The following is a 21,249-nucleotide window of genomic DNA, read 5'->3' as shown; positions in this document are numbered from 1 at the left end:
TTCTTCGTTCTCTTTTTTATATATTTCTTGTACATACCATCTCAAGATCTTATTTATTTTTAATAGTAGTTCATATTCATATTTATAGTGTAAACAGATTTTACCTTTTATAATTACAATTCTATACGTGTTGAGGACCCCACTGAAAATAAGCTTTCGAACTATCCTGTTAAAGATTACTGACTTTTATTTTAATTTAATTTAATTTAATTTATTTATTCATTTATTTATTTATTCTTACTCATTATTATTTTTGGGGAGGGGTCCTTTCACACCCATAATCATCAAACAATAATCGTTCCGAATCCTCCTTCATTTAGGTTATGTAAATGAAATACTAAAATATTAAATTAAGAGGAAAGGAATTAAGACAAAGTAATTTTACAGCTACAACTATGATTCATTTGCGAAAAAGGTATTTCTTTTTTATTTTAAGACCGCTCGGGGGACATTCATAATGTAGTTTTTAGTCATAAAATAAATTGTGTCAGGAACTCGTTGGCTGCAGTAAATAAATATTGTTTTTAAAAATGGATAACCATGAGAAACAAAATAATCATATCCATCTTTAGTCGAAGTGCCAGGAATGAGCTCTTTGGCAAGCTCTTTGGTGTAAAAACCGCTTGCGAACCAATTCTGTACATTGAAAAATAAACGCTGACTAAGCAAAAGAAAATTATAAACTGATTGAAATTGCCGTTGCATACGATGACATGTTCAAATAAAATTGGAATCATGCAGTATTTTGTTTGTTATACACAAAGAAAACTCAGACCATGACACCCGTCATGATTTTTGTATCCAATATGATTCTATAACATATATTTACATCAGGACAATTTATCTAATATAGACACACATAATAGAAATTGTAATAGATATGCGCTATGCTAAACAGTCAATGTGAGTATATGCAATCTTGACCTAAATTTGCCTTTTGGTAATTCAGGAAAGAAATAATAATTCTAGAAAATGAAATCATTTATGTGTTAGGTATATTCCGAACATTTTCCAAAATCGTTAAACCATTAATTTCACAGATTAAGTGTCAAAATTAAGTATTAAAGTGCGAAGTGGTCATTACAAGGGGAAAAGGTACGTGGAAAATACCACCTTACACCAGTATGGGACTAGATAACCGTCCCCGCAGACACGGCGATCAGCCCGTGTGCGCACGCTAAAAATTTATCATTCTGCGGCTCGCGTGCTAGGAATGAACTTGATTTTTCTCTCAATTACGAAACTCATCGTGGAAAAGGTTATCCAACATGCAATGATATATCATATACTCGTAAAATTTGTCGTCATGTATCATTTACACACGGATAATTGAATATAACCCTTCTTTTGGAGAACTATTAGTAAGTTGTTCGAATCTAACGATTTTCTTTTAAAAATATAACAACAATTTACCTGATTTCAAATGCCTGCCATTTCTTTAAAAAAACTAGAATCAATAAGCCACCACCGTTATCAGTTGTGAAAAATTCTAGGAAACGTACTAAGATGCTTTTGCAAATGATTAAAAATTAAGGGGATATGAAAATAAGGATTTTGCAATGCTAGGCCTATATCAAATTTCTGTTATATTTTCATCAATTTTGGGATTGCATCGAAATGACTGATAATTCAAAGTCTTACCCACACTTGCTTGTAAATTCGGTATATGTTGGTACACTGATAGTCAATGTAAATGATAAACATTCATAGCCTCACTAAAATTGAACAAATCCATTGTTTTTAGAATTTTAATGTCGCAGACATTTTGGAAAGTGAGCAAAGTGATGCTAACAAACGTCGCTAACAATATTGCTAGGCGAAAAGGCCTTTCAATGGCGCGCTCCACTGAGTTGAGGCCGTGAACATACGTGGGCTGAGAATGGAAACCCGTCGGTCGCTAGCCAGCAGTCAAACGAGAGCTCAGCTCCGCTTCACGATCACGCGCCCCGTCACATAGCGTCACGGCAATTTCAACTTATGTCGACCGTCATGTCCGAGATGCTGTTCCCACATATTGATTTCTGTGTTATACAAGCTTGCTCTACAATTATGCTACCTTCTCAAACATCAATAAACACACCAGTTTCTTTCAAATTCACGTAAAACTCACTTCTTTTCTCCGTCAAAGAGGATGAATGATTCAAATGTAGGCGGAGCATTCATTTTTTAAACAAAATAGACAAATCGGTGAGAGCAGAAAAGTTATAAACGTTCGTGCGCAGTGTTGCGAGTGCAGTGCACGCAAAAATAATGAAAACGATTTGGCAGTGCTATCTATCGGCGCCGCGGCAAATGCTAACAAATTTTATGAGTGATAACAAATAAAGTCGCATAGTTTGTATTTATAAGAAATAATATGTATTATATTTACTCAAATTTCGTCCTTCAAGAATGAAAATATATTGGCTAAACTAGTGATTCGATGTATATTTTTATATCAGTTTTACAAGGGGAAAATGGTATGAATATGAAATAATTATGATTTTATAACAAGAAAAAGACCGTGTACTGGGCATTTTACCTGACATTACCCGGGTTGTAACAGGTAATAACATGGATATTACTACGGTAACAACAGTGGGTAATAACAGGGAAATAGTAGACCAATCCTTCCCTCTTATTACCTGGACCTGATATTACTCCATTTACCCAATATTTCTCAGTATGATGTAACTACTATTTCCAGCATTTTAATGATATCACCACCTCATATTACTCTGTTTACCCAATATTACCCAATTAATGTCGGCTCATTAAAAAAACAATTAGTGTCATTAGGGTCATTGAAGCACATTTTTACAACTCCATACTCTAAGCCATATAATCTTATCCTATCCTAAAATCCTACATCCTAATCCTAATCCTATCCTACACCTATCCACTAATATTCCCAGCATTTTCCTGATATTACCATCTGATATTACTCCATTTACCCAATATTAATGGGTTCCGCATGGGTTGGAGGTCTCGTTTCCATCTGAGTCCTATCTGGGCACCATGTGGGTTCAAGTATATGTTTTCATCTGGGTTCCATGTGGGCCCATATGGGACCCAGATATCCCAGATAAGAACCGTATGTGATCCAGATACTTTGCTGTCTGGGAATGGAAGCGTTTCAACATTACCCACTACCCCTTATCAACCTGTTTGTAACTGGGTAAAATGTTGGTTTCATCAGGGTGATAACAGTAATTTTTTGGACTTTGAAAATTTCGCTGGGATTGCTGTAAGATTGCTCTTATTACTAAAGTTTGCAATGTTATAACCAATCAAAGTCATTCAACATTACCCTTATTACCCCTCATCACCCTGTTGTAACTAGGTAAATGTAGGTTTCATCAGGGTGATAACAGTAACAGGTATCAACAGGAATTATAATTTCGGTAATAACATGGTAATAACGGTAATATTTGGTGTTACTCAAATTTCCGGGTGATATTACCGGTAATAACCGGTAAAATTGGTAATCGGTAACAAATTGCCCAGTGGGTAAAAACGACCATCAGGGGAGTGTTTCATCAACATTTTCATCTGACAAGTTGTCAGATCTGACATCTTTCTCTGATGTTGATTGGCTGAGAGGTACTGTTACTATGGTAACTGTCGGATAAAGTGTGACTTGTCGGATAAAACGTCCGACAAGTCCTATCATGAAACGCTCCCCTGATTGCGATTTTTTTTTTGGTCTGGTCAGCCCACCCCTCCCCCTGAGTTTCAAAACCATTTTGATGTCCCTGCAACCATGCTGCAACTTCTGTACTTTCACGAAGACGAGCTTATAAGATCGCTAAAAAATGTAAATTTAGTAAAATGATATATGAGAATTTTATGAAATTTTTAGCATTTTGCTCGCGGTGTCCATTTATTGAGACAATTATTATTTTCACTGAGTGCCCGTTCTTTAACTTTAATATAATGGATAAGGCTTCAGAACTTTATACATGAGTATGACAATATGATATGCAGGTGACAGGAGAAAAGCACCTTAAAACCAATTTACTTAAAAAATAAAAGCTGATATTTTGTTCATTTTTACCGGGCTCTTAGTTTGGTAGATCGCCGGGGTATGGGGGGGGGGGGGGGTACGTGGCATTAAAATAACAGAGGTAAAACTGACAAAGGAAAACTTAAGGGCCCGTATTCTGAAGTCGGGTTTCATTAACTTAAACTCTGGTTTAAAGTTGTGGTTAAAGTATGGAAAGCCAATTGCTACATAAATCACTAACAATATAGGTATCATATTTCAGCTTATTTGGCTCTCAAATCATACATAATTGTCTAGGAAGTATAAATAGATGATTGTCTTCGCCATCGATGAATCAGGAACGAGCACAGTAAACATAAGAAACTAACAACTTAATAAAGATTTTGACACTTTTGGCTTCCTATACTTAAACCCCAACTTTAAACCTGAGTTTAAGTTAAACCCGACTTCAGAATACGGGCCAAGGAGTTTGGAGTGAGTGAGTAGCCTATCGCAATGAGAAGGTAAGCCGAAGGTAAGATATGTCTAAATTAGAATATGGCGGGGAATATGGACATGATATTTGCAGGGTAAAGCAGGACTCCAAGTAAGACATATGAAGGGGCCAAAGAAAGACAGTCGACTCTGCACTGATGAGGTGAATCCATAAGAGAATATCGAGCGAAATGAATAATTCACCTTCCAGAATTGATACAAACATACAATGAGCAATAATCTTATATAAAATTATTATTGTCGTGTTGGGATCGGTAATTATGAGAAGGGAAGCGTAATGAAGAAACTTGAAGAAAGTTATGCAGTTCAATATCACAAAGTATTTAATCATCAGTATTCAGCTACAGTTCGAAGTACATGAAGATTCAGAGTATATCAGGAGACGATGAATATCAAATAATTTCGAAGTATAAGATTAAGATTCGGAGTGAAGTTAAAATTAATACTGGATGGACATCTAAGTCTTGAAGTCAGTCAGTCAGGATTAGTGTTGGTCTAGTATTCTATCGTTGGTATTCTACCTCTCTAATAATCAAGAAGTCTTATTTATATCATTAGTTTTGGGGGTGTAACAATTTAAGATGGGAGTGATCTAAACTTGATCTGATTGGTCTACATGTAACTGTCTATCAAACTTTCTCTGGTATAAGGGGTGTCGGGTGTGGTGATGCTCTGTGCAAGTGACTGGGGCTGGAAGTATGAGTCATACTTCTTCCTTGAAGTTAGCTGACGTCACTGAGGGTTGGTCTTTTTATGGTCAAGGTTTAGGAGTTACATGGTATTGGGTGTTAGGGAATTCTTAGATGACATTGGGGGAGTTTGTAAACAAGTGAAGATGAATGACTGAAAGGATAACAGGAAGTTAAATACATACTACATAACATCCCCTTTCTTTAGAAAATGAGGCTCCTCTCCTCATTTGGGAAAAAATGTATACAATTAGATTACAAAAGTTATTTTGAAAAGTGAGTAAAACAAGAATAGTGTATCTCAATTGTCCACTGTACTTTCACTCTCTCTCACACTTACTATTTACACTAAGAGGATTAAACTTATTCTACTTCTTAACCGAATTCAACTTATAGATATAACACACTGAATACATTCACTAAATACATTGAAATAAAGTAACACACAAGCAAATTAATCAACTGATCAACCAATAATGATACTATAAACATTAACTCGTGCAGACTTATGCACTTTGAAACAATCAGCAAATATTATTAAATCAATGCTCATTAATTACATAGTACAAAGTCCTTCAAATTAAACGAAGAATACGGATTAATTTCACTCTAACTATGGCACTAAATTAGTTCAAGCAATAACAGTAATAACAAGAAAAAATATGTATGCTATATAAATCTTAGCATCTGATCAACATGAATAATTAGCGGAAAGTTAACAGGTGCGCTCTAGAAATGACAGTTCCTCTATGTTAGGAAGGCCAGCCAATATGTTCTTCAAATGAAGCAATCAACATAGAACTCAATTATTACTATCACTCCTATCCTGTTGGAGAATATCTTTCCTTATTCATGTTATAAAAGAACAAAATAAACAAGTACTTTCAAACTTGTTAGATATCATCATTATGACAAGTATAAATTCAAACTTATCTTGGTAATCAACCTTGCGATGATAAATATTTGTTCAATAAAATATATACTACGCTAAACTAAATTAACCATATAGTCAACAATTACTACTAAGTTCTAATTCAATCACATACATATCACACATTTAGCAATCACTTATTTAAATCAAATACAATTGTCTGAAATATCTCTGTCTGATAAGTTTGTCAGTAGGTCACAGTAAACTTTAATGGTCTCGATGGGATTCAGAGGTCACAGGGCAATTCTCTGTAATGGTCATTTATGTCATTAATGTCATTGTACCTGTCAACTAGTCTGGATATTGTAATAAAACAGGTGGATTGGGGTACAGCTTGCCTTGTGTTGAGGATTAATTTCTCTAAGGGTCTGTTCACACTTGTAAGATTTCAGACAATAGTGATGTTACCAAAGTAGTTTCTATACACTCCACAACAATATTATATAAATCAATCAATTTGTGAGCGGTGGGCGTCCTCATCATAGGGAAATGTGCTTCTATTTTCACTTCAAATTCCGAAGTATATTTATGTCATAGGATTACGCACCAAATCTTCTATATGAGTTTCACTCCTAATTTGCTCTGATAATGTCTTAATGGTTATTTTCAAGTACATCCAAACTTGATTTGATCTCATGCTATACACAAAGCGGCGAAATACCAAAAGAAAATAATAAAAACCAAAATAAAATGTATTTCTTGACACACTAGGCCTATGTGTAGTCCAGTATTATTCATCACTGGAAAATTCTTTGCTTTACATGTTAATGTTAACCAAATACAACATCATCATGATTTTGATTGAAACATAAAACTTTCTTGCTTCATAATATCATCTACTTTGATTACATCACATCCAAATATTGTTTGAGAAATGATGAAATATCACATGTTACATTAACTTGGGTAATCCTTATCTAGCTCGGTATTCTTTGGAATTGTCAATGTCAATGACTTCGTCTTAAGTAAAAAAGGTGGTTTAATTTTCATTATGGTCAATTTTAATAATCTGGCTAGAGTCAGTGTTTGTAAAATTTTGGAATGTTGTTAATACAAAGGTCAAATCAAAAGGATAAAGATGGTGGTATTATAACAAATTAATGAAACTGTGTACAATAAAAATACAATTATACTCATTATAACAAATACTAAATATAGCCTCTCGCACTCTCTCATTTGCCAGTGGAACAATAAAGAAAATGGTTTCACTTACCGATCAGAGATGAAGAAGATGTCTTCAAAGAATGATTAAGATTGAGTATTTGAATAGCACAATTATTAAAATAGGAGTTACATGGCATTGGGTGTTAGGGAATTCTTAAATGACATTGGGGGAGTTTGTAAACAAGTGAAGATGAATGACTGAAAGGATAACAGGAAGTATACTACATAACATTATATTAATACAGGTTTAACAATAAAAAAGGCAAATCAAATTCTGGGACTGAATCATCATTTATCATTATCTCTCAGTATTTTGTCCAGATAACACAAAACAAACATCATATTTTGTATACATATACACATTTTTCGGACCGTCAATGTAGGGAAGGGGTCCACTTCTCCTTTCCTGGAGATCCGTTTAACATGATTAATTTGATTGGAGGATAATCTCTGTCATTATTCTAGGTCTTGTTCTTTCAAATGAAATAGACTTTGTTGAATAAAACATCCGACAAGTACTTTTTTTCTTTTTATTGATCAATATAAATCACAAAATCAATCAAACAAATAATTAATCAACAAGCTATTTTCATGACTACAGAGCGGCACTTACGTACACACTGACATGGAGACAGATAATAAACTCAAGAAATTGAATAGGGCCTATATAAACTCTCCATGTAGGACCATATGGAAGGACTCAGTAGCGGATCCAGATATTTTTTAGGAGCTCATCCGGCTCGTTGCCCCCCTTTTTTTGAGAGGCACAAAAAAGCATATTTTTAGGCAACTGGTGGGGCCTTTTTTTTTGCTTGTCATTCCTGGAATAAAATGACCTCCAATTTTCAGTGAAAACTTTTTTTCTTTTATCAAAATTTTCCTGTACAAAATACCCGCCCCCCCCCTCCTAGATGATGCTGAATCCGCCTCTGGTATATAGGACCTACTTGAAATTTACCATTATTCGCCAAAATGTATTCAATGTCATTATAATTAATTTGATACGAGCCTTGAATTCCTCAGTACTACGGGTTTGTTTGTTTTTAATTTGCAACTAACATAGGCCTAATGAATAAATAAAATAAATGGTATTTATAGGCCTATATACCGAAGGGGAAATAATGACGAAGCCCAGCATATCAAACGCTCCTGTGGATCCACCCGGGGGTGCATCTTTAATCCGTTATCATTCCCCCAAAACAGTCTCTATATATCCCATTTTTTCTTGCCAAAACTGTATATCTTCTACATATTTCTGAAATACAACCAAATGTAGATCGCAACGGTTATCAACGGACGGTTGCTTTGAAGATTAATCCTTCCACATTATTACGTCTATGAAAAATACTAAAATGTCAAATACTTTGTACAGATCAATGGCATGATGAAAAGTTCTTTCTCCAAGTCTTTGAAATATGATTTGAATTTATATATTTTCATACCTTTTTGTCATATCAACATATTTCCATCTTTCTTTGTTTTTGGGGTGTTTTTTTTCAGGCATAGATCTACATGTTAATTTGGTATCTTACTAGATTGAATACTAGTACCGAATATACAGTGCGTATCAACAAAAAAACGGGACAAATTTGAAGTCTATAAAATTTTTGTTTCAAATTATGATGTTTTTGTTTGGGATTAAAAAGGAGGCTTGCACCAAAATGGCATAGAATGATCGGACGTCTTGCTAATCAGCAGACTTTCTCTTAACCTTTTCATTATCTTTGCCATTATTTTCGAATTATGCGGTCAAACTCATTTTAAAATCTGTTTATTTGCCTGAATTGTTCTGTTGCTGTTATTCTTAATATGTTCTATTTTAGCTTTGAATATTCCTTGTTTGAGCAAAAAAAAAATCAACCGAAGTATGGGAGAGCGTGTATTTTTTTTAATTAAAATCCTTTTATCGTGTGCTACAAAGGTTGTGCCTTTGAACAGTGGCATGCAGATGGAGGAGGGCTCGGGGTGCTCCCCCCCCCCCCAAAAAAAAAAAAGTGGAAAGGAAATAAAAGGAAAGATAGAAAGTGAAATATGATTCATTTTTTTAACATTATGTCAAACTCTATCACAAAATTTGATATTTTAATTAAAAAAAGTGGAAAATTTTGCTTGCACGCTCACAACTTTTTAATACGTATTATCCGATCTGCCATGCATATCTAGCTCCTTCAAAATTGACTCAATACACCATTAATTGCCATTAAAAGACGTATGAATCCTTTCCTGTTTGTCCTGTCAAGCACATAATTAAACTTGGTCAAGGAATCAATAACCCCTTGAAAATAGGATTCATGTTTTTATAGGTACCATATAAAATAATTTGTTTCACATAATAAAAGGACTTGATTAATTACAAGTTTTCCCAATTAATAATGCAAATCTTCTTGTTTGGGTTGACAAAAAGTCTTATTTTCTTACTTATGAAGGAAAATCGAAAAGTAAAAAAAGTTAAAATGAAAAAAACAAAATAATTCAAGTTCATAGATAGATTTGTAAATGAAATTTGATAGCATAATTTGAAAATCGTGGCAAAGATAATGAAAAGGTTAAAAGGAATTCAGTCTGCTGATTAGCAAGAAGTCTAGCTGATCATCAAATTTCTCATATCTGCCGTTTTGGCGCAAACCTGTCTTTGAACCCTCGACAAAAATGTCCCGTGTTCGCTCAAGCATAAACAAAATTTATTTTTTAAATGGCATTTCAAAGATAAGATTTCAGGACATCAATTTACATCAAAATATAGATGTCATAATTTGAAATAATTTTTTTTATAGACTTCAAAACTGTCCCGTTTTTTTATACGCACCGTATAGCCTGGTCACACTTTTAATCATGGACATATCTCTTCAGTTATAACTGGGTATTAATTAAAAAAGTGTATTTTTTTATAAGCAATATAAGCCTAGCTACAAATCCACAGTTTCGGAATGATCATAAGTTAATATGAATAGTTTGTCTCACTTCTCCCATTTCTCTTAATTTTAGAGATTTTGTTTCCAAACATAATTATTTAGCATTACAATGACCGGGACCGGTGACAATGATGACATTTACTTTTTCGCATTGGAAACTTTACTTTGAATAAAAATCGATGGATCACATTTTTGAATTCTTCTTTGTCTACTTCTCGCCCGGACTTCTCGATATGATTGAATTTGATACTGATATAGGCACTCTGTTTTTTTTTTTTTTTTTTTTTAACTTTTCGTTATTGCCGTGTTTTGCGGTTCTATTCTAGCTTCAGGATCTTTATCTCGTGGCATTATCCTTTTTTCATCGATAGGCTTCACGTTAAGGTAGAAATCAAAATTCCGAGGAATCTGTGTTTTCGTCACTGTTCAGTCAGTGGTTATCTATCGAATGACATTACCGTAATGTAGTGACACAGACACTCGGACAGAACTGCAGTTCCACCGTTGGCGTTGCATGTTGTCCCATCTATTGCATTTCGTGTTACGTGTAAGTATTTGTGCGAATAAGAAGAAAGGTGAAGAAGACTGACAAGTGAATTCACTTCACGATATTAAACCATGTGCATGAGAACACCGTTTTAAGTTTAACAGTAGATATATTATTCTGAACCTTCTCCATATTTTTATTTTCAATTTTTATTTTATTTTTATTTTATTTTTATTTTTATTTTATTTTTATTTTCAATTTTAGTGGGGGTGCATATGGAACTCTTATTTGTCTTAATTACTAAGAGTCTTAGTCTTACCTTTTTTTTGTTTATCTCTCTATGAAGTATGATTGTTAAAAATGTTAGATTGTCTCCCAATATTGCCTATTAGTATTATTGGAGAGAGTTTCCCATATAAATGTATTTGCTGTGTGCCTCTAGTTTAATGATGGCAATTGAAAGTTAGTTGCATCCTTTGTCACATAGTCATAGGGTCTATGCATGGAACTATTTTCACAGAAATATTACCTTACCTTACCTTACCGCAAATACTGGAAGAATGCTGAATTAGCAGTCGAGCTTCCAGGTCTATCTTCTAATTTTGTCTGCTTCATTCATGCTTCAAAAAGTTTAAGGAGGCAGTGGGGCAAGTTGGTGAAAATTGACTTCTCATATCTAATTAAGAGTATAGTGGGAATCATAATGTTTATCTTTCCAGTGTCGGTCTAGCCTGATTTTGAAGGTGTCTACTGTGGGAGCTTCAACTAAATATTGCAAAAGTGTCATAGGTAAACATTATAATTGCAATGTTAAACTTAACTTTAACTTTAAGTAGTCTCAGACAGGAAAATGTTGCTTCATTATGGGCAAGATAGTCCAGTAAAATCACAACATAACCGTCATGTTGGGTATATATTTTTTTTGCTCAAAGTGGTAGTATAGTATAGGGTGTTTTGAAGAATCTGGAGGGTGCCACCTGGGCATCCTTTAGCATTTTTTGTTGTTGATGTCATAAGCCATTCCCATTTTTCACATTCCTCTTTATCATGATTCTATTTAGCAGAATAAACATATCATGTTATCATGTTAGGTATCAAATTAAAGCTGATGAAAATGAACTGTAAACAATTGGATCATATTGCCTTAATGATAAACATAACATAAAATAAAATCTATACAAAACATAATATCATACTTAACATAATTATAGATTTAAGGAACACGACTCAAAAGTAAAAACTACCTCAGATGCTTTTGTACATGTACATCCAACAAATGTATTCTTTACCTTAATTTTTTAGATCAATCTTATTCATTGAAAAATGGTAAAAATGAAAAAAAAAAATCAAAACTAGTTATGAAGTACAAAAACTGCTTTGAGAGAATGATGGTCTTATAATCTTGGCAAAATAGGTCAACCTAGCTAACACCAACACTGCAAAGGGTTGATGCCCTCTTCTTTCGTTGATTTATACTTAATCAAAAAGAAAGAAAAATCAAATCTATGTTGATATACATTGTCATGGTCTCTTTACTCACTTCCTTTCATGCAGTAGTTTTTCTTTTTTTTTGTTGGATCAAAACTGATTTTTCTGAGAAATTGTGTTACTGTTCTGATGTTCTTTTAATTGCAGATTAAGAACGCTGGACTTTGACCTACATGTAGGAGGTTCAGAGATAATCTCAAGGAGGACTCCAGGAGTAACTTTACCTGTAGCTCAAGATGGAGTCCAGCAATTCTGAAGTAAGTGAGGTTCCAGACTTCATCTATGTTGCTGGTGGTCAGACCTATGTTGCTACATCCCAGGAGGAAGTCAGTAAGATCATCTCGTCCTATGAGAGAGCAACCATCGCAAGATTTGTCGTTGAGCACCAGAGTACAAAATTCAGCACAGAAGGTATATATGTAAATATCTTTTTTTCCTATTAACAATTTATTATTACTAAAAGATTACAAGGAGGAACTCTGTTTTGATCCAGAATTATTCATGTGTTAATTTTTTTATCATCACAGACTGGCATGGTAAAAAGTTGTTTCGTTGGTCTCTCAAGAGTGTCCCTTCCGCCTTTGGACCAGCAATTGTCATAGGAACCAAGGTTCTGTGCTGTCACCAGGGTAAAGATCGTCATCTCAACTTCAAGAAGCTCAAAAGAGAACAGACAAGATTAAAAAGGATGGTACATATTGAGAGCATTTTTTTAATAGTTCAGATTTTTTCTCCATCTATTTTATCTCTGTTTATTTATTTGAAAAAAATGTGGAATAGTCTTGAAGCAGGGGAGGGAAAGAGGATGCAGTTATTTCCAATCCTCACTGACAAAAATATTTTGGTACCCTTTAATCTTTTAAAAGACAATTGTAGTATAGTAGTGGTTAAGAAAAATAACATGCACTATATTTTCAGTATGTGAATTGTTTATCTAATCTCTAATAAAAGCAACCATTTTGAATATTCAACAACTTGTCCATACATGTATTTATGCTTCTTCTTTTTTTTCTTGTTTTTTTTGGTGAGGGAGGGGGTTGGCTGATTGTTCTATAACGATTGGAACGGAGGCTATCATATATTGGTAGAAGGAAATAAGCATGTCCAAAATTTCAGCATAATTGTTGTAAGCCAGCAAAACGATTGAGGAGAGTGAATTGTCTTTTTAAAATAATAAATACCATCAACTTCAAATGTCACACTCTTTAAGTATTATTTTGTACCAGTACTAAGTTACATTATCCAGTAGAATGTGCTTAATTATTATTAAATGCAGTTAACACTTTCTTAAGAATCAAAAGCGCAGGGTTTGTAGTATGTAAAATGTGGTTCCATATACAGGCTCGTAAATTATGTTAAAAGAAAATTATCAATTGCCATTTGTCTTGTTTGCTTAGGCTAAAGATCAAGGTATCAAAGAGAAAGATCCTACATCCAGAAAATCCACCAAGAAAGTCAACTGCCCTGCTGCAATCTATATCAAGAAAGTTGCATTCTTTCCAGACTACCAGGTAACTTTATCAATTGATTTATTGATACATAATTTCAAAAAAAAAATTAAAGGGGAATACTTACTTCGAAATGAAATGATGTGTGTCAAAGGAGAAAATGAGAAAACTAGATATGTTATATTTGAAATAAATTTGAAAAAAATAAGCAAGTTTAGTCTATTTGAAAAATGAGATCACTGATAAAATTAGATCTCAAGTTTTCAGCTTGATGAGTACTGAAATTTTGACAAGTGGGAGGGATAATTCTCCAATTTTTCATTTGTGTTTTCTGTTGGTGGTGAATTGACACAACATATAGATAACATATTTTTATATGTCCCCTTTTAATGAAAATATTCTGAGTAAAACTTTTTACATTTTAAAAAGTCGTATTGTGCATTGGAGCAAATTGAATTGTCCTTGCCCTACATCATGGTGCTGTCACTTTACTATTCAAATTCTTGTGGCTGTATGTACAATGATTACAACTTTTACAAAGTCATTACTTTCTTTTTGTGCCCTGATTTCTGTTGAATTTTCCTTATTAAATGGTCGTCTAATAGAAGATGGAATACCTTGCACATGTTTAACCATCTTGATGTCCTCAATTTCCCCATTTGCTTTGATTTTCATCCAAAATATGGAACATTCTTTCAATAAGCAATGTAGAAAACTAACCTTTCATAAAGCGCAGTGCATGATTTATCAGGGCTTCATTTGATCCAAGGCCATCCAAAGTCATGGTCGTGGATACCATGTTGGCTGGTCTTGAAGCCCCTCCTCGTAGTATTGGTGATTTGTTCCATTTTAAAATCATTTTTTCCATTTGTGCTTTACTACAGCGCATAAAGCAACAAGATTCAGTTTCAGCTTTGTGAAGATAGTGTCGGCCAATTTTGATTGTAAATCTTGTGTCGTTTTCATATGCACTGTATAATCATGTGGCCTTGTCCCAAGAGTATCAAAATTTAAGGCTTGGTGAATATCGTACAGCAATGCATGTTCCTGAATATTGGGTAGTTGTATAATCTTCACTTCACGATTTTTATATACGCCCGTCTAGACGGGCGTATAAAAAATTATGGTATCACGCTTGGTGTCCGTCCGTTAACTTTTCCTTGTAAACGCGATAACTTCAGTTAAACTTAATCTAGGCTCATATAATTTGGTGTGTATGATACTAGCATGGATCTCAGGAAGCCTTTTGATTTTGAGGTCAAAAGGTCAAAGGTCAAGGTCACACTGACATGTTTTCATCTTACCCTTCTGCAGTCCTTGTAAACGCGATAACTTCAGTTTAACTTAATCTAGGCTCATATAAATTGGTGTGTATGATACTAGCATAGATCCAGGAAGCCTTTTGATTTTGAGGTCAAAAGGTCAAAGGTCAAGGTCACAGTGACATGTTATCACCTTACCCTTCTGCAGTACTTGTAAACACGATAACTTCAGTTTAACTTCAATTTAAGGTGAAGTCGCCACCTTCCACTTTTCTTGTTTGACCAATAACTCCATTTTCCGCGTTACAGGCGGGCGTATTATGTGCTCGCCTTAGCGACACTCTTGTTCACTTATGAGTTTTTTCATTGGAGAACATTACACTCTTTCTTATCATTTCTTGGGCTAGGTCACTGAAGCCACACCACATAGAAAGAGGATGGCATGCAAGCGTTTCAACCAGGACCGTCTCAAGAGACCGGAGTCCATTAAGGTTGATGTCAAGTTCTTTGTAACACTGCCTGACTCTAAAGACCACAGAAATCACCTTTCTGGGGAGGTAGAGTAGTACTTGATCACAATTTAATTTCTTATGTTACTTCAGTAGGATACCATGGTTAATGTCTATTAAGGTTTTTGGAGATCAACTTCTTTCAACTTTTAAAAGAAAATATGGACTGACACAGTTAACTCTTGATAATGTTCATTAAATTATAAAAGACACGTGCAGGGACTGATTTAAAAGAACACTATTGTGCTGAATTTTGTTTGATAGTTCATAGTTTTTAGATTAAATCCTATTTTAATTTTATGTGGGATTTTTATTTTAAAGGTTTTTTTAATCACACTTTTTTATAAGGCCTTTGTTCTATATGTTTGTTTTTGCCTTCAGTTATAATTTGTTTGTCATGTTTTGTAGGTATAGATGATGTATTGTATTCAATTCAGTTATTTCAAATTACATTTGTTCAATTCTTCCTTGGCAGGATTTGTTCAAGAAAATCATGAAAAACAGAACTTTATATGATCCACAAGCTAGCATACCCAAGAAAAAGAAGAAGAAGAAATCAAAGAAACGCAAGAAGCGGGAGAGAAAGATGAAAATGGCGGCTATGGAGATAGAAGAAAAAGAAGGTTTAGAAAATATGGCATTTTCATTTCTGCCAAGCACTTCAACAAGAGGTGATGCAAGCATTTCAGAGTACAGAATGGATGAAACAGAACAACTAGTCAGTGATAAGGGACAAGATGTGAATAGTTTTGAACAGGTTGCAAGACCAAGATTAAGTGTTCCACAAAGTTTTGGCAGTGTAGGATCAAGTACACATATTTCAGCTCCAAGTTTGAGTGATCCACAACATGTTGCAGGAACAAGCATCAGTACTCCTCAAAGTATGGATGTTACTGCAGGACAAAGACTCCATATTGCAAGACCAAGTCCATGTATTAGTGTTTCACAAAGTTTGGGTGTCAATGCAGGAGAGAGTATTCATTTTGCAGGACCAAGTATGAGTGTCCCAGGACAAAGAATTGATGTTGCGGGACATAGTGTCTATGTTGCAGGACAGAGTAATCATATCGCAGGACAAAATGTGAATGTTGCGGTGCAAGGAATAGATGCTGTGGGACAAAATTTAGATGTTGCGAGGCAAGATTTACATGTTGCTAGTCAAGGTTTAGATGTTGTGGGATGTAATTTAGGTGTTGCTGGAAACAACCTTGGTGTTATGGGAGAAGATGAAGATGTTCTTGGACAGGACCTAATCACTGTTGACAGAAGGCAGCTTTTACCGATGGATCATCTCTAGAATATTGTTTAAACACTTGACAATAGGGATCAGGGTCTGTGCTAATGTATTTTGATAGAAGGGCCAATATAACCTAATTAGTTTGAATTGGGGTGTTCTATAGTTCCTCTCTTTCAGTCACTCTTCTTTCCTGGTCCTCCTTCGTTTTACTTCAAAACTAAAGGCGCAAGTGCCCCCCTTGTGGGACCCCCTGAAAGGGAATTACTTGGAAGAGGTTTAAGATCTTGCTCTAATGGCCAGTATTACTTTATTTTTTTAAATTGGCATATACTGTGCATGTGGTACATAATTTATTATAATGTATTCATAGTTGTCAATGGCATACATGTATTATGTATTGTTGTGTTGCTTATGTTCACTGGCTCAAAATCAATTGGAAAAGTTGAAGGAAAATCAGTATGGGAGAGGCTTGCAAACTGCTTTCTTCTGTATCTTAGTGCTCAATAGTATGTATGTAGCTGAATACTCACTGCCTCTGAGGGAAGCACTTTTTGCCATCTTTCAAGATCATTTGAACAAGATCAACAGTATTGATATGATGATAGAACAACTCGGCTATAAGTCATTTCCCATTTATATTATACAAATATACAAGGCTTTGAGCAAAGATTGCAGGAATTATTTGTCCAAGATTGGACTGGCATTACTATTATTGCCAGTACTTTAGAAATAAATGCCTGGTATATTTGTTTTATATCCTACATTTGTCAAGTTAGAACAATAGATATTGATAATCTAGTTTTTGTACACGTAGTTCATCCTCTTTTAATATGAATCAAAATATACATGACGCCCTGCGCTGACTGATCTACATTCCCTGAAGCCACACGCTCATGCAGCGGAACACGGATTTGTGCCTGCGCCGTCCCTTCAGGGACTTGCTCGGTAGAGTCACCTCGCTGACCGGTGCACCAGACAATGCATGATCTGTGACCTCAATGATGGATTAGTGCACTATTCTATCATTGACGTCACAGAATAGTAATTTTTCTTCAGTGGGCGTTTCATTTTCAACATGATCGGAAAATAGTGAGGATATGTTTGGTCACATGATGCTATTTAGACCAATCAGCATACAGGATTTAATTGATATAGGATATGAGAAATGTAAGTGCAATAACATTATCTGTGATGCCAGAATCTTGCTAAAATATACAACTCACCTGTTTGTATTTCTCTTTATTTAGAATTATTGCCATTAAAAGCTTTGGGTTTTTATAATCATGATCTTGTTACATTTCCTTTTATAGTGGTTTATAAAAATGAATCTATGATGATGATATTTTTTTTCACTTGCCCCCTTTTCTTGAGAAAATGATGGTTTGCCTATTTTATTAAACACTGTAAATAATGGCTATGTGCATTGTTTACATTTTTAAAATCTCTTGCCATAATATGCTTTCCATTTGCCAGGTATTTTTAATATCTGATATTGATATGTACATTGATACTAGGGTCTATAGTAAAATTATTGTTTGTGTTAAGGGAATTAACTCAAATGTTAGGATTAGGAAGGTGAATTTTAAAAAGAATTTAAACCAAATTCCACTTAGTGTGAAAATTATTATTATGATTTTTTTACCAAAAAGCTTTTGAGTAAAATAAATTGGAAGAAGCATACCTACCCTTATTGACTAACTTCTGCGTAAAAATTGATATGTCAAGCCATTCATACATGAACATACATTATAGGCAGCATTTTTAAATATTTGTATGTTTTATTGAAACAATGTCAGAGTGCACACTGACAAGATGCTTTGTTCTTGCCATATTCAGAGAGAACTTAATATTGATATTGGAATTACCTTTTTAATTTGACAGACGTATTTTGCCATTCGATAAGAAAACCTATTTTACATGGGATTCTTATCAAAATAAAAATAAATGCGTACACATTTTGTAAAAATCACTTCTCAATCATTTTGAATTGCTAAAAATGTCGGGATATAATCTTTGAAATTCTTGAGATGCAGTCACTATTCAATTATTTTCGTTATTGGTGATTATGATTGTCACTTCTTGTAACAGTGAAATTTTTGAAGAAAATAAGATATTTTGTCCAGTTACAATAGAACTGTGTAATACATGTACATGTAGTAAATTATTCATAAGAAGTGGTTACATGCGGTTCTATAGGTCCTGTCGCTTGTATTCAGATCATTGAAATCAAATTGCTAATTTGATATGATGTATATATTAATATTTATTTATTTCTAGTGTAGTTCTACAGGACAGGTGATACCCTCAATGAGTCTTTAATGTATGTATAGCAGTCATTCTTTGTTTTCAATTGGTCTAATGCCAATTCATCCACTTACCAACTCGTCTACTATCACTTGGTCTACCATCAGTTGGTCCACTATTCACATGGTCTTATCATCAGTCTTATTGCCATTTCGTTCTCTCACCATTTTGTGTAATAACCAGTTGGTCCAATAGCCATTTAGTTTATATACCATTTGGTCTCATTTGACTAATTTTTTTATCGCCGCATAGCAGAGCGATACCAGGCGCCGCTTTTCCAACCGCGACAGCGGCATCATCAGCATTGCAATATTAACCAAAGTTAAGTTTTTGAAATATCATCATAACTTAAAAGTATATAAACCTAGTTCATGAAACTGAGACATAAGGGTAATGGTGTATCACTGAAGATCCTGCTTGAGTTTCAGGTCACATGATCAAGGTTAAAGGTCAGTTAGGGTCAACAGACTTTGGCCATGCTGGGGTATTTGTGGATTTGTCATCATAACTTTAAAAGTTTATGGATCTAGTTCATTAAACTTAGATATAGCAGCAGCAATGTATCCCTGAATATCCTGTGCATGTTTCAGGAACATGACCAAGATCAAAAGTCATTTAAGGTCAATGAAATCTGGCCGTGTTGGGGGTATTTGTTGAATTGGCATCATAACTTGGAAAGTGTATGGATCTAGTTCATGAAACATCTAAGCATAAGACTAATCAAGTATGATTGTTTTGCACAAATCTTAGGTCACATGATCATGGTCAAAGGTAATTTTGGGTCAATGGACATAGTATTATATTATCACATGAATGTTTTTCTTTTGAATAATTATTCATTAGCTGTTTTTCAAAGTCAGCACTGCTGCTATATCGAATCGTGTAAAGCAGAGGAGACTGCAAGAGGCGTTCCACTTGTTAATTGGGAAAAATGAATGAAAATAAAATGGATGGTAGACCAACTTACTATGAGATGAAATAATCACAGACTAACTGGTGATTATACGAAGTGATGATTGAACCAAATGGTTATTGGACCAAATGATTGTTAGACGAAATGTTGGTGGACGGAATAGCATTAGACTATAAAATGAAGAAAAAAATTGGCAATTTGCCCTCATATACATGTGTGTATATTTACTTTCCAAGTGAATTAAAATTTGAGTATATATGCAATTATGCATGCCAAATAATTAATATTAGCTGATGCTATGTGAAATAAATGTGTTTGAAAGGTGCTGCATGTGGTCCTATTCTTAATTTCATTAATGATGAATATTTTGTGGTAGAAGTAGACTTGGGGCCCATCTTGATCACTTTTAATAAAAGCAGATGAAGTTTTGATGAATATCCATCATAGAATAGAAGAGTTCGAAATTTTGACATTGTAATTGGAAGAGGGGATACTCAGATTAAAGTCGGACAGAGATGTTCTGTTGAAAACTCCATTCCTTCATCCAAGGGTCCTTTTGCTGTAAATGTGCCTCCATGTCTATTTCAACCTCTCATTTTATCCTTGACAAATGAGGAGAAAATTTGGGAATGAAAAACATGATTTTGGGACCCATGTTTGTGGAATTTGTAATGGAAAGTAGACCCATAACTATTAAAGGATCTTTCTTAAATAAAAATCATGTTTCCCGGTGGCAGATTTCTGTATACCATAGAGACCTTAAGGTTGGTTTTCTTTTTCGGGGGGGGGGGGGGGGGGGATGGGGAGACCATTTAATGATATCTCCCATTAGTTGCTGTACAGAATCCAGGAGCATCATGATGCCCCTGCTCCTTTTATTGTTTATATCATACATGGTTTTATATGAAATACATGAAAAATAAATAAAAAATGAGCAACAGCACAGTGGTGAGCAGCTCACAAAAGACAAACATTTTGATGGATTTTGTTTACCTTAAATGTATTGATGATTTTTTGCTGTTTAAACCGGCATAAAGTCCGATGGAGGACTTCCCCATTACGAGCAGCCGCCATAGTCATGGGGTCAGTGTTCATATTTTCCTATCCTATGAAAGTGGGGTGTTTTATGGCTATCCTTGGCTGGGCGGAACATGTTCCCAAAAGAGGTAAATGGGATTCATCTGATTGTCTAGTTGGATATTTATGAATTGTATGGTTCTTGGTAAACATGAAACAATATCAGTGGGAAATCATGGACTTATGAGGCTAAGGAATAAGGTCATTTGTCATCAGAAAATTCATTGATAATTCATTAGCCCTTATCCACTTTTGTATGATCTGCAACTCTGCATTAATAATATCGACAAGTATCATCTGCAAATAAAATGAATGACAAAGATTTAGCAGATCGATGCAGTGGCATAA

At 34.3% G+C, this 21,249-nt stretch overlaps 1 protein-coding gene across 2 annotated transcripts; it reads left to right on the top strand.

Moving 5' to 3' along the window:
* Nucleotides 1–10,326: 10,326 nt before the first annotated feature.
* Nucleotides 10,327–20,351, top strand: LOC129254835 (uncharacterized). 2 transcript variants are annotated; one of them, XM_064109368.1, is made up of 6 exons: nucleotides 10,327–10,723; nucleotides 12,299–12,562; nucleotides 12,679–12,842; nucleotides 13,549–13,662; nucleotides 15,269–15,418; nucleotides 15,846–20,351. In XM_064109368.1, the coding sequence occupies exons 2-6, from the start codon at nucleotides 12,388–12,390 to the stop codon at nucleotides 16,665–16,667; spliced, it is 1,425 nt and encodes a 474-aa protein (XP_063965438.1). In that variant the 5' UTR covers nucleotides 10,327–10,723; nucleotides 12,299–12,387; the 3' UTR covers nucleotides 16,668–20,351. The 2 variants fall into 2 exon arrangements, with proteins under 2 accessions (XP_063965438.1, XP_054749346.2); XM_054893371.2 differs by lacking the exon at nucleotides 10,327–10,723 and having other exon boundaries at nucleotides 12,339–12,562; nucleotides 12,645–12,842.
* The last annotated feature ends 898 nt before the right edge of the window (nucleotides 20,352–21,249 follow it).

This window comes from Lytechinus pictus, chromosome 2 (assembly GCF_037042905.1).
Source record: "Lytechinus pictus isolate F3 Inbred chromosome 2, Lp3.0, whole genome shotgun sequence".
In the NCBI taxonomy this organism is placed as follows: Eukaryota; Metazoa; Echinodermata; class Echinoidea; order Temnopleuroida; family Toxopneustidae; genus Lytechinus; species Lytechinus pictus.
Note: the sequence above shows the minus strand (reverse complement) of the source record. Positions and strands in the feature narration are given on the sequence as shown.